The sequence below is a fragment of the Anser brachyrhynchus genome, assembly GCF_964034855.1.
Source record: "Anser brachyrhynchus genome assembly, chromosome: 25".
Lineage (NCBI taxonomy): Eukaryota > Metazoa > Chordata > Aves > Anseriformes > Anatidae > Anser > Anser brachyrhynchus.
Window position 1 is genome coordinate 7,783,169 of NC_137718.1, and position 16,224 is coordinate 7,799,392.

At 58.0% G+C, this 16,224-nt stretch overlaps 2 protein-coding genes across 8 annotated transcripts; one reads left to right on the forward strand and one right to left on the reverse strand.

Moving 5' to 3' along the window:
- Positions 1 to 1,064: 1,064 nt before the first annotated feature.
- On the forward strand, positions 1,065 to 2,960 carry TMEM218 (transmembrane protein 218; the record flags this gene model as incomplete). The annotated part of the gene is made up of 4 exons (XM_080567904.1): positions 1,065 to 1,174; positions 1,266 to 1,380; positions 2,342 to 2,478; positions 2,567 to 2,960. The coding sequence occupies 4 exons, from the start codon at positions 1,065 to 1,067 to the stop codon at positions 2,616 to 2,618; spliced, it is 414 nt and encodes a 137-aa protein (XP_080424030.1). The 3' UTR covers positions 2,619 to 2,960.
- A 4,532-nt stretch (positions 2,961 to 7,492) lies between these two features.
- Positions 7,493 to 16,032, reverse strand: SLC37A2 (solute carrier family 37 member 2). Of its 7 annotated transcripts, XM_080567880.1 has the most exons (20): positions 15,873 to 16,032; positions 14,243 to 14,324; positions 14,070 to 14,157; positions 13,652 to 13,730; positions 13,384 to 13,519; positions 13,068 to 13,144; positions 12,825 to 12,991; positions 12,399 to 12,436; positions 11,951 to 12,103; positions 11,779 to 11,869; positions 11,629 to 11,691; positions 11,052 to 11,137; positions 10,168 to 10,216; positions 9,758 to 9,831; positions 9,353 to 9,431; positions 9,140 to 9,237; positions 8,949 to 9,013; positions 8,682 to 8,730; positions 8,159 to 8,191; positions 7,493 to 7,705 (listed from the first exon to the last, which is right to left on the reverse strand). In XM_080567880.1, the coding sequence occupies exons 1-18, from the start codon at positions 15,929 to 15,931 to the stop codon at positions 8,688 to 8,690; spliced, it is 1,527 nt and encodes a 508-aa protein (XP_080424006.1). In that variant the 5' UTR covers positions 15,932 to 16,032; the 3' UTR covers positions 7,493 to 7,705; positions 8,159 to 8,191; positions 8,682 to 8,687. The 7 variants fall into 7 exon arrangements, with proteins under 7 accessions (XP_080424006.1, XP_080424012.1, XP_080424007.1 ...); XM_080567886.1 differs by lacking the exon at positions 8,682 to 8,730; XM_080567881.1 differs by lacking the exon at positions 8,159 to 8,191.
- Between the last annotated feature and the right edge of the window lie 192 nt (positions 16,033 to 16,224).

A 16,224-nucleotide genomic window follows, 5' to 3' on the forward strand; every position in this document is an offset into this window, starting at 1 on the left:
GATCCTGCCTTGTAGTCTCTGAAGGAAGGTGACCTCTGCACCCTCCCGGACTGGTGTTTAATTAGCCTGCGTGCTGGAAAATTGCATTTCTCTGCAAAGCTCCATTTGACCCAACCAAGCAGCTGCTCACAGGACCGCTTCATGCCTTTGCTGAAGCGCCACGACCCCACATTTCCTTCAAGAAAATCCACCTGTGGCGATGAAACCGCCTTCCCCAGTCTGTGAATGAACTATTGCCTGTTTCCAAATTCATAATAATTATATTTATATAATTATTCAATAATATACTATTTACACAATAGCAACCGTAATGGAGAATTATTTTGTTCCCCTCGCCACCAGGCTTTGCTGGACTGTAAGCATCCTGCGTCCGACTCCAGCAGACCTTTATTTACTGCATCTAGTGCTGCATCGCCGGAGAGCCTAATGAGTAAATGCTTCGTGTTACCTTGATTACTGGTAAGCAATACGCTGGGCCAGGAATCCGTCAGTCCTGTACGCCAGCAGTGCCTGGCGTGCCAGGATTTCCCCGGGTTGGCGTGTCCTGCCTGGTGCAAGGGTTTGGATGCAAAGCCAAAACCCGTCCCCACGCAAAAACAGCCACACGTATCACGTGTCACCCAGGGAACTCCTCGATTTCTGCTACTTCTGCGTCTTTTTTAACCCAGATTCACACTCAGCACCGCTGTTCCCCCTTTCCCTGTTCAGTTTTTCAGGGCAGCCCGACCCTGCCGCGAGCAGGCAGCGAGGCTAAGCCCCGGCGGGTAAAACCCGGGGAAAAAAAATCTCATTGCAGGGCAGCAGCGAGTCCTCCTGGGGCTGTAAACCCGAGCCCTGCGCTCAGCCCAGCGAGCGGCCCCACGAGCGAGGCCGGCTGGGCCCGGAGCCCCCCGCAGCCGCCGGGCCTCGGCCAGCGGCACCCGGCTGCAGCCCGGCCCCGGCCGCGCGGGAAAACCCCGGCCGCGCCCCGCCCCGCAGCCAATGGCAAGCGTCGGCAGAGCGGCGGGCGGTGCCGATTGGCCGAGCGGCGGGCGGTTGCTAGGCAGAAGTGGCGGCGGGGCAGCATGGCGGGGCCGGTGCTGGGCGCGGGGCCCGGCGCGCTGCTGCTGGCGGCGCTCTGGGCGCTGGCGCTGCTGCTCTGCTTGGCGCTCGCCCGCGCGCCCGGTGCCGCCAGGTGAGGAGGGGCGGAGGAGGGGGGAGCCGGGGTGGGCGAGGAGGCCCGCAGCGGAGCCCCCGCTGAGGCCCGTCGCCGCCTCTCCCCGCAGGCTGGCCGCGCTGCCGGTGCCGGTGGTCGCCGCGCTGCTCAGCGCCGCGCTGCTGCTGTACCCGCGGGAGGAGGAGGAGGAGGAGGAAGGCGCGGGGCCGCCCCCCGGCACCGAGGTGAGGCGGAGTCGGGCCGCGGGACCCGCCCCAGCGCTGCCCCGGAGAGCGGCGGCCGCTCCTCGCCCCCCTTCCCCCCTCTTTTTCCCCCTTTCCCCGGTCTTCCCCCCTCCCTTTTCGCCCCTTTCCCCCTTTTTGCCGGTTTCCGGCAGCAGCGGCCCCGGAGAGCCGTCCCCGCCGGGCCTGCGGGCGCTGCCGGTTCTCCTGGGAGGCGCCCAGAGCCCGTGCGGAGGCTGGTTTGGGGCAAAAAGGGCGAGTTTCAGGGTTGTGCCTCGCCCGGCACGCGGCCCCCTGCGAGGCTCCGGCCCTGCTGCCCGAGGGCCTGGGCCGCGCGCGGTTCCGTGACAGTTTCGGCAGAATTTCCTCTGTGCCGTTATTAATGCGGATTAATTACTGCTTAGGCAGCGATCTGTCAATCCGTGCCACGAATCCTCGTGGTTTTCCCTCTGCCGCGCGCAGGACCAGCGCGCGGACGGGCTGCGACAGGGAAGGCGCGGCCGTGCCCGCCCGCCTGGCTGGCGAGGATGGAAAGGCGTTTTTGGGGTCTTCGGGATGCGTCCTGACCACCGATAATACACCAGCTGGGCTCTCTGCACTGAAACCCTGCTAGTTGGCTAATTAAAGAGTGAAACGTGCTGCAGGAAAACACTGTGTCAGCTGCAGGAGGCTTCCCGCAGCAGCTCCAGGCCAGGCCGTGTAAAACGGGGCCGTGGGGGCGACGCAAAGCACGGGGGCACCCTGAGGAGCTGGTTTGCCGATGTCGTGACCAGCCTTCTCCTTACGTCTCACCCTGCCTCGCACCTTCCTTTCTTAACCTCTTTTTTTCCTCCCCGTTTTCAGAAGGAGAGCTCCGTGTGGGGCTGGGTTGCCAGCCTTCTGCTGCAAACCTCTTTTCCCAGGCCACTGCGCAGGCCCACGGGTGGACCGGGACCATAACGTGTGGCTTTTCCGCTCCCCGCAGATCGTGGACACCTTCTTCATCGGCCGCCTCATCCTCCTGGCTGTGATGGCCCTGGTCTTCCTCGGGTGCCTGTTCTTTCTGCTGCTTCACCACCTCGCAGAGCCGGTGTACGCCAAGCCGCTGCGCAGCAGCTGGAGGTGAGGCCACCAGCGCAGATGCCGCGTCAGGTGGTGGCAGATAAGCCCCGGCACTGGAGAGCAGAAATGGTGTGAGAAACCTTTTCAGGGTAGGACAGCAGCAGGTCCGGGTGGCAGCCAGCTGCGGGACGCAGCACTGAGCGGTCTTCTCAATTTCCCTCTGCTTTCAGCCTAAACCGGGAAACGCGGAAGGTAAAGAGAACTGAACTCAGAGATCCAGCCAGTTTCTGCCTGAACAATGGATTTGTGAGGCCTGGGGTGGTTTCGGTCAATATTTTTTAACTCCTTGTTGGCTTTTCAATACTTTTCAAGAGAACTTAGGATTTGGGGTTCTTTGCTTTGTTTTATTTTGGTAGCATGGAAGAGGAAATCCAATTTTCATGGCAATAAAATAGGAGACTGGTGGGGAGTTAGTGAGTCAATATCCCAAGTTGTTTTGTTACTGTTCTTTTTTAATGTTAAGACTAATAAAACTTTCTGAAGAACCCCTGGCTCAGTTTTTATTTATTTCACAGGAATGTCGTGTTTCACAGCCTTTTGGTGTCAGTGTCTCCAACGAGTGCCCTTTCCCGAGGTTTTGGGGAAGCTTAGCTTGTCTGTGTGTGGTTGTGGATCTTTTGGGATGGTCCCTTTGGCTGGGTACTCCTCTGCTGTCCCTGCAGTCGGCACCATTCCTGCGTCATTCCAGCTTCCCGAGGAAGGAGCCAAACGATCTGGCTTCATTTGGCCAGGGACTTGAAACAGGGGAGTAATCCCTGCTCTCTGAAATGGCAGGTGCAAGGGGATGACAGCTGTCGAGTGAAATTCAAGCTAAGGTTTTGCTGGTTGACCAAAAACCCGAGGCTTTGGAACAGGGCGGGAACAACCTGCAAAATAATGCCAAATGGGGCAAATTGAAATTGCACAAGGATGCAGAGGAAAGCCAGGTCTCGCCTGCCCATGCTCAGCAATCCTGACAGTCCACCAGAACCCCTGTTGTTTTTTGGGGCCTGTGCTGATAATAGCATCTTTGCCAGGCCCTGGCTGTCATCCTGCGTTGGGAACCGGAGGCTCCCAGCTTCTGCTATCCCGCAACATAAAAACCCCACTCATGTTTTGCAGCTGAAGCTGGTAGCTGACGGGAGGGAGGGAACCACTTTTTGTGTCCAGCAGCAGTGCCGAGGAGCCTTCAGTGCTCACATTTCCCAGCCCAGGGCTGAAGCCACAAAACACAGCCCCATGCTATGTTCGGGGCTGACATGGGCAGAAGGTGAGAAACACGTAGCTCCCTATCCATTTGTGGTTTTTTTTTTTTTTTTTTTTTCCATTTTGATTTTTTTTTGCCTTTTTATGTTTTGAACTCAAGGTGGTCAACAACAATAAAAGAACTGACCGCATTGCAGCCGTCTCCTGCCTGCTGTCAAAAAGTGCTACATGGACATGAAAGATTAATTAGCTGAGGCTAACAAGCTCAGGGACAACACTGCACCTGCAGAAAGTGCCCCTACACCCAAGAAAGGAGAGAGGGGGCTCTACGCTTTGACTTTTTGAGTTTTGTAAATGCTTGATCCCTTTTTATACTGAGGATGATGTCGAAAGTATTCAAGCTATCATGTTAAGGAACACGCCAAGCAGTTATGCAACACAAGCACATCAAGTCTCTTGGAGAGTTTGAAGTTACACCTGAAACAAAATTCATATTTAATTCATCATCTTAATAACATTTGTGAACATGAAGTTAGCCTCACAGCTCGCCTCAGCTCCCTGCCTGCTGTGCCTTTATTCCCCACACTTGTCTGAGAGCAGGGGGCTGATTGGCAAAGCGCTGGGGCAAACTGTGCTTGCCAGGCTTCGAGTCCGACAAAGGGGAAAGCTGTGGCAAAAGCAGCTGGAGCTCTAAAAAAAAAAAAACCAAAAAGTAGAAGCGTGAAGCTTCCTAGAGTTTTGGCGTAAATAAATGCAAGATATTTGCTTTCCACCCCGCCTCAATCATCCAGTTTAACTAAAATGGGTTGAAAGGCTCATCCTGTGGGGGTATTTTGGGGGGACCAGAAAGCTGCGCACAGGAGGCACGAGGTGGCCCTGACTTGTGGAGGCCATTTCTGTGCTTTCCCCCAGAACTGTGCTAATTGGAGAAACAATCCTATGCCCTCTCACCTCCTGGTGGGAGCCTCCCCGTGAGGCTTTCTGAGCTCCATCCTCACCCCTTGCCACCTTCGGAGGGGGAGATCGGGCTGGGTGAGCTCGGCACGGGTGCCCTCTGCATATTTATTTATTCTGGGCACAGCAACACAATTCTGTTACCCCTGCGCAAGGGCTTTCCAGACAGTTCCTGTTTATTTTTGGGAAAGGAAGGACCACGTCAAGGAATTGGTATGAACTGAAGCTGCTTTCCAAGCAGCCTCAAATGCTGTCTTTTGCTGCTGTTCCCCACCCAAACCTCCAGCTCCTGGAGGATAATTGCTTGAAAACGTGGCCACCTCTGTCTAGCACCCTCATTTATGTACTTATTTATTTATTTTGTAATTAAGAGTGCAGCAGGAGGGTGGTTTTGGCTTAAATCCTAACCTCTCAGTCGCTGGCGAAGACGTTGGGAGTCTGGAAGATGTTACAGTCAAGAAGCCCTGCTCCAGCCCAGCTTTCTCCCATGACCGCAAGCAAATGCTCCCGGCTTTCCTCTTGCAGGCTGATTACACTGGGTGCTCCGTGTTCCAGGAGCCAGCCCCATCCAGGAGAATCATGCTAAATCCCACCAAGAGAAGCCCTCCCTCCGTGCCAAATAGGATGTTTGCATTAGATTCTGTGCGCACAGAGGAGGGCTGCCAAGCTGCTTGCAGGTCAGGTGGGAAAACAGCCCTTTCCTCCACTGAATTGTCTGCCCAGCTCATTAGAAATGAGCAGGGATGCTCTGCCGTGGGGATGCTGGTACCCAGCTGGCTGCCATGGGCTCATGCGAGCCGAGGGGCATCCTCAGGGTGGCTGCTCCCTCCTTGCTGGGCGGCAAGCGGGGCCAAAGGGAGCACAAGTGTCTGCTGGAGAATCTGCTCTTCTTGATTTAAGGTCCTTGAGTGATGGCAATTCCTCATGCCTCGTGCTGCGCTCTGCCAGCATTTAATTACCCTCACTGGTAAAAACTGGCCTCTTATTTCCACCTTGACTTTGCTGACTTCAGCTTCCTGCTGCTGAATCCCGCTTTGCCTTTGGCTGCTAATTAAAAAGCCCTTCAGCGCCTGCTGGCTGCTCCTTGGATGGGTAATTACGGACCTTGCCCAAGCCACCTCCTCACCTTTGCAGCCGGTGTCCCTCCGAAGCACGCGTGGCCCCATCCCGGCACACCTCTCCGCATCGCCACGGGACGCTGGCGGCACGGACAGAAAGCACACGGGGATGGGGACAGCTGTGGAAGGGCACATGGTGACTGCTCCCCACATGTGCCTGAAGCACGTCGCCATCAGAGAGCCTTCATGCCATAAAATCCTGCTTTTCCCAGGTCGAAAGCAGAAAGGGGGGTGCGGGGAGGTTCTGAATGAGCTCACTTGCAGCACAGTATTTCCTCCCAGCTGCAGGATGGCAGCAGGCTTGCACAGCCCTTGCTGTGATGCTGAAATTGGCTTTGGCCAGGACAAACCCAGGGGATGCCCCTGGCTTCCCACCCACCCCTTGGTCTTTGAAATCTGTTTTATTTTTGGCATTTGGCTCCGTTTTCTATGAATGCTGTTGAAAACTGCATCAGGCTGTCCGCCCTCTCGTCTCACTCTCAGCAGCGCTGCCAGAGCCGCGGCCAAGGCTGCTCAAATTTTCCAAACCCAGCTGGAGAGGGACGCAGCCCAACTTAAATTCATCCCAGAAAAACTACAGGCTGCTGCAAGAAAGGGCAGGAGGTGGGAAAAAAAAAAAAAAAAAGGAAAAAAAAAAGAAAGGAAAAAAAACTTGCTTTTGCAATAGCCCCCCTGTGTATGTCAGAGCTTGTGGAATTGCTTGTGGGATTTTTGCTTGTTTAAAGCTTGTATTTTGAGCCTCCCTGTCCTCCTCCACAATGTGGCTGGCTGTTAAGGAAAAGCGTAGTCCCATGTGTACTGAAACAACTGTTCTTGGCCCGGCTCGGCAGCATCTTCGCTTTTCTCTGTGAGCCCCAGCACTTTTCGTCCCCATTTTCTCCGCTGGGGGGGAACATTCAGAGCCCCAGCAGTGAGCGCGGCTGCCCGGGGCCCAGTGCGTAGCGATGGCCATGGCTGTCCGGCTGCCGCTTCCCACACCAGGGATTTACGGGGAGCCAGTCCAACTGGCCCGCAGGTCTTTTTTCGTCTTTTATCCATTTTTTTCCCCTCTGCTGATGAAATCAGCACTTAATAAAAGAACACCGGGCCCAGATGTTTTCTCCTTGGGTTGAGATCCGAGGAGGTGAAGTTGACCGGAGTTCAGCCGCCAGCTGCATGCAAACGTCAGCCCACGGCAGATGCCGGTTGCCATCGGGTTGCCATCGCCCCTCGTGTACCAAAGGTGGAGCCCCCCCGAGCACACAGCTGGCAGCACAGCTGGCCCTGCGCTAATTAGGCAGCACTGATGAGGCCTCCTGGACCTGCCTCCACACAGAGGCCTGCGCCCATTGCACTTCTCCTCTAATTAGGAGGTGGCTAACAAAGACCGACAGCCTCCTGCACTGCAGCAAGGGAGAGCAGCCACAGAGCACAAGGGGAGCCACCCGTCGGAGCCTGATGCCTGGCTACCCGGTCCCTTTTTGTCAGCTAAATGGCAGAATTGAGAAAAATGCTTTTTTTTGTTGTGGTTGTTTTTGTGAATTGTTTGAGCAGCACGGAGCAAAACCAGCTTAATGTGGGCTCAGCAAACAACCTAGGAATGTCCTTTATGAAGAATAAGAGGCACTGTCGGTGAGGCGGTGCTCTAGGTGCTGGGGTGCCATCCTCCTGGTCCGACATACTGAAATACCGAGCGCTGGTACATGTGATCCACCCCAGGCTCCAGGCAGATCTGGCCAAGCCTTGCCATGGGGTGGAAAGGGCATGGAGCAGCAACACAGGCTTCGCACCTCTTTATTGATAAAATGGCCGATGGCGCAGAGTTGGCCCGGAAAAGCGGCCGGCTGGCTCCTCCCTCTGAGGCAAAATGGCGGCGGCACGGGCCCAGGGCCAGCGTGGTGGTGGCAATGGCGCGCTGCCGGCCTGCCCCGGCTTCTCCTCCCTCTGTCAGCACAGGGCTGCTGGCGGGGGCACATCAAAACTGCTCGAACCTGCGGGAGAGAAGCAAGTGGCTGAGCGTGGTGCCTGGCCTTGCTCGCCGGGTACCGAGGCATCCTCCACCATCCGCGGCATCAGGAGAGAAGGAAGGGAAAAGCAGCTGTGCTGGGGAACCCCTGCCCCGTCCGCACCACCAGGAGCAGCAGGCACAAGGAGGGCATCCAGCCACCATTTTGTCTCCAGCCAAAGTGCAAGTGGCCCAAAAACCACCCAGCATTTGCACATCTGCAAGCTGCTCTGGAGGCAACGCGCTCTCCAAAGGCCAGAAGGCATCGCAGAGCTGCTGCAAGCCGAGCTGGCTGCTCCTGAAGCATGAAACAGCAGGGCTGCGGTGCAGGCAGGGATGGCTCCAGCATGGCTGGGACTGGCCTCACCCTGACCAGCCTTGGCACCAGCCTGACAGCCCTCCACCAGAGGCTGGAGCAGGAGATTTGGGCCACACTTACCGTAGCACATGGCCCAGCCTATTGCTCTTTCACCTGCAAACACAAGACATAAAGGACCGAACATTCGCGGGGCCTGGGCCCCTTCCTCATTGGTGCTCACAAACAGGTTTTGGTGGCAATTAGAGATGGCCGGTGCTGATTTGGAGATTGTGTGCACCCTCCCCACAGTGGTTTGGCCACAGATTTGATTAGCAGGCTCAGAATCTGCATAACCTAGCTCATTAGCATAGGTGGGCATGCTGGCCTATCAATCGGTCATTTCAAGTGCATTAATCAATGTTTTGCTAATCAGGCGTCTGGGCTAACGTGTCACAAGTCATCTGGAGATGGGGACCTGCTGCATGCCCACCCACACTCCCTTCCCTGGCCATTGCAGTGTGATCCTTTGCCTCCTCGGCTGTAAAGCTGTCAGTAGAGCAGCTGTTCGTGACCCCACTGAGCCAAACTAGACATCAGGACAAATCAGGCTCGCATTTGCATTTAATTCTGGGGGCTTAAGCGGGGGGCGGCTGGCGATACTCACACCAAGCTACTTCCCATCCAGCACTGACTCTGTTAGCTGCACGCTAGAGCTACAACGACACAAGTAGGGTGCGCTCAGCGCCTTGTGAGACACGGCCGGCTGCAGTTCCCCCATGATGCCCCCACAATGTCTTTGTCCCCACAGGAATGGGACATGGCCCTGGGAATTGTTTGGGGCACGGCACCCGCATGGAGGTGCAGCAGCGACAGCAAGGGGTAGCAAACGTCTGTCCGGAGCAGCGCAGGCGCCAGGCCCTGCCGTACGTACCCTCTCTTCCTTGCCATGTAGCCGCACCACCCGCGTACCTCTTTGACCACCACACGAGCAAGAAGCTGCAAGAGGAAAAGTGAGGTGCCATCACCGGCAGATGCATTTTAAGGCTTTTCCTTGGGAAAAGTCCTGTTTGCAGGGCTGAAGCCTGCACTGGACCCCTGCAGCACCTTCTCGGAAGGACCTACCAGGCAAGCCAGGCCGTCAGCTGCAATCAGCATGTAGAAGACATTGTTCCAGCCTGTGGGGGAGATAAGCCCCGCCAGCAGTGGGCCCAGTGCAGCACCTGCCAGGGGGCACAAGGCACATTAGGGGATGCCCCCAACAAGGGCAAGAGGGGACAAGGACCCCCTCACAGCGCCCGGAGAAACAGGCACTCAGCACCCCTCAGCCACACGGACCCACGGATCCCGTGCCGTCGATGATGGCTGTGACGGTGGACAGGGCTTTCGCGTTTCCTTTGAGGGACTCATGGGTTCCCTGTGGGGAGAGAGGAGCAAGGCATAAGGACGAAAAGCAGATCGAGTGCCGTTCGTGCTGGCAATTTCCAGCATTGGACGGGATGACTGAATGCTGACTCCTGGCACGAGCAGCGTTGCAGCACTCCCAGATGATTTACGAGTAAATATTTCCACTGGGTTTGTGCTTGACGGATGTGCAAGGGGACAGGAGTGGAGTCATGTGGCAGAGGAGGTGAGGAACTGAAGGGAAAAAAATCTCATGGCACGACAGCCCTGCTCTTCCTTGCCGTGAGTCGGAAGCATTGGGGAACACAGCTAAAAATGCAAAAATCCTGTGACTCTCACCAAATCTGCTGACACCGCCGTTGTGATGAGAGCGTAGGGGCCATTCACAAGGGCGCCGCAGACAATCAGCATCGCTGTGAGGAACAAGACAGCCCCAGGGTCAGGCCGAGAGCCAGGGCACATGGAGAGAAGCTGAGCCTTTGCATGCTCTCAGTCTGCGTGCAGGGAGCACCAGGACACTGGGCGCATTGTCCCCAGCGGTCCCTGGTCTGTGCACGGAGACGGCGCTCGCTATATCATGTTTTCCCCAGTGAAGTAGCAAAGCGGTACCCCAAATGGTAGCAAACAACCATCCAGGACCTCCTTCTCCAAATCCCATCCCCAGGGGAGAAATAAAGCCAGGAGGGTCCTCAGCTTCTTGCCCCATTGCCTGTCAGTGATGGGAGCCACTGCACCAAGGAGCTTCCTACCTACGGACGTGCCGATGCCGGTCTGTCCGATGCGGTTGTACAGGAACAGCTGGAAGACAGACACAGGACAAACCCCTCCTGAATATCCCAGCCACTTTCCCGAGTGTTTTCACTGGAGCAGCACCCAGGGCATGGGATGGAGAAGGCAGGAGCCCACCGGGCACCAGAATCATGGCTGTGCCCCGTGCCAAGCTTGCAGCCCCCTGCCACATGGGGTGGGAAGGGGCGAGCATCAGCTGGGGTGGGGGCGGAGAGATGCAGGCTTGGCTCCGTGTCCCGCTGTCTGCCTGCCAGACAGAACACTAGACAGAGGGTCTGTTGCAATTCATGGCCTGGTATGGCTCGCCAGCTGCTGACCTGCCCCACTGGTGCTATCGTGTCCCACGGCTGCGCCGTGTTTCGGCACATGCCAGCTTTGGAGGGGCTGTGGGAAGGAGCAGGCCCCCAGCTCCGAGCCAGCTGGGCTGCGGTTACAGCTGATGAGCTGCGTTTTGCAGAGGCGAAGCCAAGTGAGCTCTGTGCAGGTGCTCTGGTTCTCAGCATGGGAGCTGCGTTTGCAGGCTTCTGGGGTGCAAAGCAAAGCGACAGAAGCTGGACTGGCTCAGCTGGCTCCCAAGGCTTTGCCACAGCATTGCCTGGGCTTTAAGACAGAGCGCAGTTATAGCAGGATGGAGGAAAAAGATCCCTTTAGGATGTTTTTTCCAGCTGTTCAGGACTCTACAACTCCCAGGTCTGGATGTGCACCCCGGGAATCACTGATCAATCCCAGCCAAATGCATGACCAGTGCCAGGAAGGGGAAAAGTGGCTCTGACACAATGGGGCCAGAGGAGAGGAGCTGCCTGGGGCCCTCGTGGCCGGGCTTTGTCCCCAACATGACACAAACCATGGGAGCAGCCACCACCAGCATCACGCAGCACGTGGTGGCCCTGCCACCGCTGTAGTCGGAGATGAGCCCAGCGAAGATCCCTCCTGTGAAAAAGGAGTCATTGGCATCAGTCCCAAGGGCAAAACAGCGGAAAGCTGCACACCGGGCTAGCCCAAAATCAAATGGGTTGCTGTGTCAGGATGCTCTTTTGTCCCATCTTCTGAGTGGGATCCCCCAACGTTAAATATCTGAACATCAGAGTGAAGAGCTTTGCTTTATCCATGAACAGCCTCTTTCTCCCTGCCGAGGGTTTCCCCGCACTCAGCTCAGCTCTCCTCCATGCTTGCGAAATGTATTTTTCATTTAAGGAAAAGGCAAGCCTGAGCAAGAGAGACCCAGGGAAAGGTGTTGCAATGGTCACTTGGGTGACAAAATTAAAGCCAGGGGTGTTTCGTACCCACTGAGTGCTACAGGCAGGGAATAGACCTCGCTGCGGTGCTCCTATGAAGGGGACTTTCCATCAGGCCCCTGGAAAGGCAGGACTGTCCCCAGCCCATCCCCATCCAACCCTCCTCTGCCCGGCCATACCACAAACCTAAAATGCCCCCGACGTCAAAGAGGGTGGACAGGTCCCCGGCTTCCTTGGCACCGAAATGCGCTGCAGAAAGAGGAGCTGGGTGAGGGGCCGGGTGCAGAGAAGGGCTTCCCTCCACCTGGCTCTGTTGCAGCACCTCCCAAACCTCACCAACATTCACGATGTAGAGGGGCAGCCAGTAGAGGAAGGTGTAGCTCACCAGCTTAGCAAACAGCAGGCAAAGGGAGAACTCCACCACGCCCTGGGAGGAGAGAAGAAGACATCAGGAGAGCTTTTTTTTCCCTCAATTTTTTGCCACCAGAGTATGGAGCAAGGGACTTACAGGGATCCGGAGCGCCCCAAGGAAGCTGATGGCTTCGGGCTCCTCAGGCGGCTCTTTGGGGCTCTCCGAGCTCTCAGCGCTGCTGTGGCCTGAGGCACCCAGTGGCCCATCATCAGAGGTCACCCCTTCAGGGTCCTTCTCATCTGACATCACCTAAAAGCAAGCAGATGCAGCTCTGGTCGCTGCACAGGGCTGAAACCTTAAGATTTGCTGCTGGGATGTGAACGGCTCAGGCCGAGAACTGGCCCATAGGATGCCTGCACCAATGCAATGAGCATCCTCCCCGGCAGTCAAACATCGCTCAGATTTCTGACATAACACCAAGGGGTTTACAAGCTTGGATGACAGAGCTGGTGGCCAGCGAGAGCCTACTTCCCTGGCACTGTTTGCTGTGAACCACCAACCCCCCCAGCCCAGGACAGGGCAGGCTGGAAGCGATTTGACTCACGTGATGCAGAGGTGGGCTGCAGCCGACGTCCTCAGGATCTGCCGGAAGAAAAGGGCATCCCTGGGAGCGCTGGAGCAGCCCTGCACCAGCTGCTTGCCTGTGCTGGGCTGCACCCCCAGGTACCCGCATCCCTGGCAGCAAAACAGCCCGGTAAAAGGCATGGGGTCCTCCTTCATGTTTCTGAGCTGGGCAGGCTATGAGGAGCGAATGGCACTGAGGCGGCCAGGCTGTGACCCCAAAGGATGCTGAGCATCCCTGTGGTGCTTGCTCCACTTTTAGTGCTGAAGCAAGGATATATCCCTGCTTGTCACCAATGGGAAATCGCTGTTTGGGGTCACCAAAACCCTCGGAGACAGACAAAGACAGAAACTGCGGTGCCACTGATCTCAGCACTGTGCTGGGTGTCCGCGCGTTGCCACCACTCACGCTCCACGAGGAAGAAGAAGCAGGCGATGCCCACAGCAGCGATGATGATGCCGGGCACGATGAAGGACAAGCCCCATTCGGAGGAGACCCAGACGCCCGCGATGAGTGAGCCCAGGATGTTGCCCACAGAGGTGTGTGAGTTCCAGATGCCCATGATCAAACCCCTCCTGGTGGGGACAAGGCGGTGGGGTCAGCAGCGCCGAGCGGGTGCAAGCGAGGACAGGGACAGGGACAAACACTCACTTTCCCTTCCCAAACCAGTTCCCAACACAAGCCACGACGGACGGCCAGCCAGTCGTCTGCACCAGCCCATTGCAGACCTGGCAGGGAGAGAGCAAACACGCGGGTTTGGGTGTTTTTTTCTCCCTGTGCCGTGGCCAAAGGAGGCAGTGGGACAATCCTGGGGGCGTTTGCATCCTTCCCGGAGCAGATTTGGGAGTGGTGGCCAGGCGTGCCTGGCGCTCACCAAACCGGGCCGGCAGTTTCGGCGCCTACGCTGAGCGGGGAGGAAATGCCTGGGTGCTTCCCACTCCTGAAGTGAGACAAGGCTGGGACACACCTGCACGATGATGAAGTACCAGAGGACGTGGATGTCCCAGAAATAGCCAAGGCCAAAGAGCGCCGTGAAGAGCCCGCTCAGCACCATTCCCCCTGACAGGTAGTACCGTAGGGGCAGCCGCTCTCCGAAAATGCCACTGTGGAGAGAGGGAAGAGCTGGTTTCTTCTTTGCACACCTCCATCCCAATGGGAAACAGCTTTCCAAGCAGACTGGTGCAAACTGGTGGGCACTGGGCTGAGTCAGAGGAGCTGAGCTGACCCCTGGGTACCTGATAAACATCCCGATGGCGTAGGCCACCAAGAAGGCATTGTCCAGTGCACCAAAAAGCTCCTTGTAGTTGTCCTGGTCTGGAAAAGAGACGATGTTAGGGCTCAGGCACATCCCCGTCCTTGTCCTCACCCCCAAATCCTCTTCCCTGGGGGTCTCACAGTAGGGCTGGGAACAGGGGAATGGTCCCAGTCCAGTCCCGATTTCAACATCCACTACACTGCTCCTGCCCTTTGGCCCAGGGCACTGGGCATGAGCACACCACTTGATTGCCACCAGCTTAATGAGCACCCCCCTGCCCGCCCAGCCCAACGCAGTAATGACCAAAACAACCCCCGGCTTCAGGGACAGAGCCAGCATGGGGGGGGGGCACAGTGAGATGCAGGTGCATTTGGGGGATTAGGGAGGCCAAGTCTTACCAAAGGGTGCCCAGCTGCACCACGTGGTGCTGTTGGAGCCGTTGTGGGGGTTCGTGCCCAGCGCCGAGCAGTTGGGATGCAGCTGGCTCTACGAGGGGGGACACAGAGCAAGTGGAGCGAGATCAGCCCTGCCATGGCTGGGTTTGGGGGGGCGGGTATGCTGCATCACTCACCTTGACGATACTGATGGGTTTTCGGGAGAGGTGATAGCTGGTGTAGCAGAGGAAGGTCAGCACCAGCGTCAGCCCCCGGTAACTGCAGGAGAGAGCGAGCAGAGGGGTCAGGGCTGGTGGGATGGGGACAGGGGACACCAGAACTGTCCCAGCTGACAAAACCCAGCTTCCCCTCCCCTCCAAAAAAAAAAAAAAAAAAAAATCTCATGCGTTTTGGAGAAAACATGACATGAGGGGGATGAGAGCCACCTGGACCACTGAGGTGCCAGGATGAATCCTATCAGGTGAATGCAATTTTTGGATATATGCACGCTGCTCTTATTTAACCCATACTGGAGACCTGGGGGTCTTCCTTTGAAATGCACAGAAAAGAAGAAAAGCAGGGTCCTTTCCGCTCAGTTCCCCCTCAATCCACCCCCGCCCCCCGAACCACACAAGGATGGTGGGAGCTTTCACGCAGGATGGGTGAGCTGAACTGGCTCTGCTCCACAACAGGTATTTCCCAGGGTAGAGCAGCACCCGGCCCCATGGCCAAGCCCGTCCCTGGGATTTTCATCAGGATTAAAGATAACAGTGGGATTACAGCTAATCGCCAGCGACTGCCTGGGTTGGGGCTGGTGCCTCCCCCCAGCACCGCGGGGTGAGGCAGTGCTGCCGGTGTCACGCAGGGGCACGGGTGGAAGCAGCGGCTGACTCACATTGCTGCCGGCGGCGTTTGTTGAAGCTGAGATGGAAAAAAGAAGGGGGAAGCGGGGCCGGGGGGGGAACTGCCCGTTTTGATCCCTCCTGTTTGCTCCAATTAAATGTAAGAAAACGGGGAAACACGGGGCTTGTGCGCCGGTGTGCAGGTGAACGCGGAGACGGGGGGGTCTCTGGAGGATGCTGCGCCAAGCAGAGCCAACGGAAACAAGTGGTTCGGCTGGGAGATCCCAGCCCAAGGAGCGTTATGGCTCACTCCAGCCCCAGAGGAAAACCCAAAAACAACCAGCTAAAAGCTTTTTGGGGGGGTCTTTTGCTGGTGCTGCTCCTCCTCGCAGTTTCGCTTCTTCTTCCGAGCGCCGGCGGCAGGAATCAGAAGCACCCAGCGGCCCCGCAGGGCCGGGGCACAGCGCTGCTCTGGGGGGCCGGCGGCGGTTGGGAACGCAGAGAAATCGCTGTTTCCCACCCCCCAAAAATAAAAAAAATAAATAGCTTAATAATAATATTGCTCGTAAATAGAATAAAAATCGCAGGGCAGCACCGCAAGGCCAATCGGGGCGCTGCCGGCGGCCGCAGAAAAAGGGGAAGGGAAACTTTCCGCGCACGTCCCGGCTCCCGCAGCTGAGCGAGCCGGGGGGGGACGGGGGGCGGCAGAGCCGCGGCGGGGGCAGCTCCCGGCACGGAGCCAGACCGGGGCCAGGCTCCGCACCGGGCGGCGCGGCACCGGCGGGACGGCTGCGAGGGCTGAGCACGTCCACGCCGGGAACGAAATCAGCATCCCGGAGGCGGCGGCTCCCCGGGGGCGGCTCCCCCTGCCGCCGGCCAAGCCCCCCCAACCCGGCCCCCGGCCCGGTCCCCTCCCGGCACGTGCCGCGGGCAGCGCGAGGCGAGGCGCGACGGGCCCCGGAGCCCCGCAGCCCCCATCGCTCACCGGCTGTCTCGGGGCAGGGCGCGCAGCAGGCGGACGCCGGGGGCGAGCGCTGCCCTCATGGCGAGCGGCGGCGGAGCTGCCCCGGCCCCGCGCCCGCGGCTTTACGGCCCCCGGGGCCGCCGCTCCCCGCCCGGCACCGCCCCGGCGCCGCCCCCCCGGGCCTGCCCCGCCCGCCCCGCGCCTGCCCCCGGTGCCCCCGGGGCCCTGCGGCAGCCGCGGGCGCATCGCGAAGGGGAGGCGAGGAGCCGGCCGCTCGGAGCCTGGCCCGAGAGGGCAGCCCCAGGGCGGCTGAAGGGCTGGGAAATGGCTGAGGGACTGGGGGGGGGGGGGGGGGGAGGAGGAAAAAAGGAGG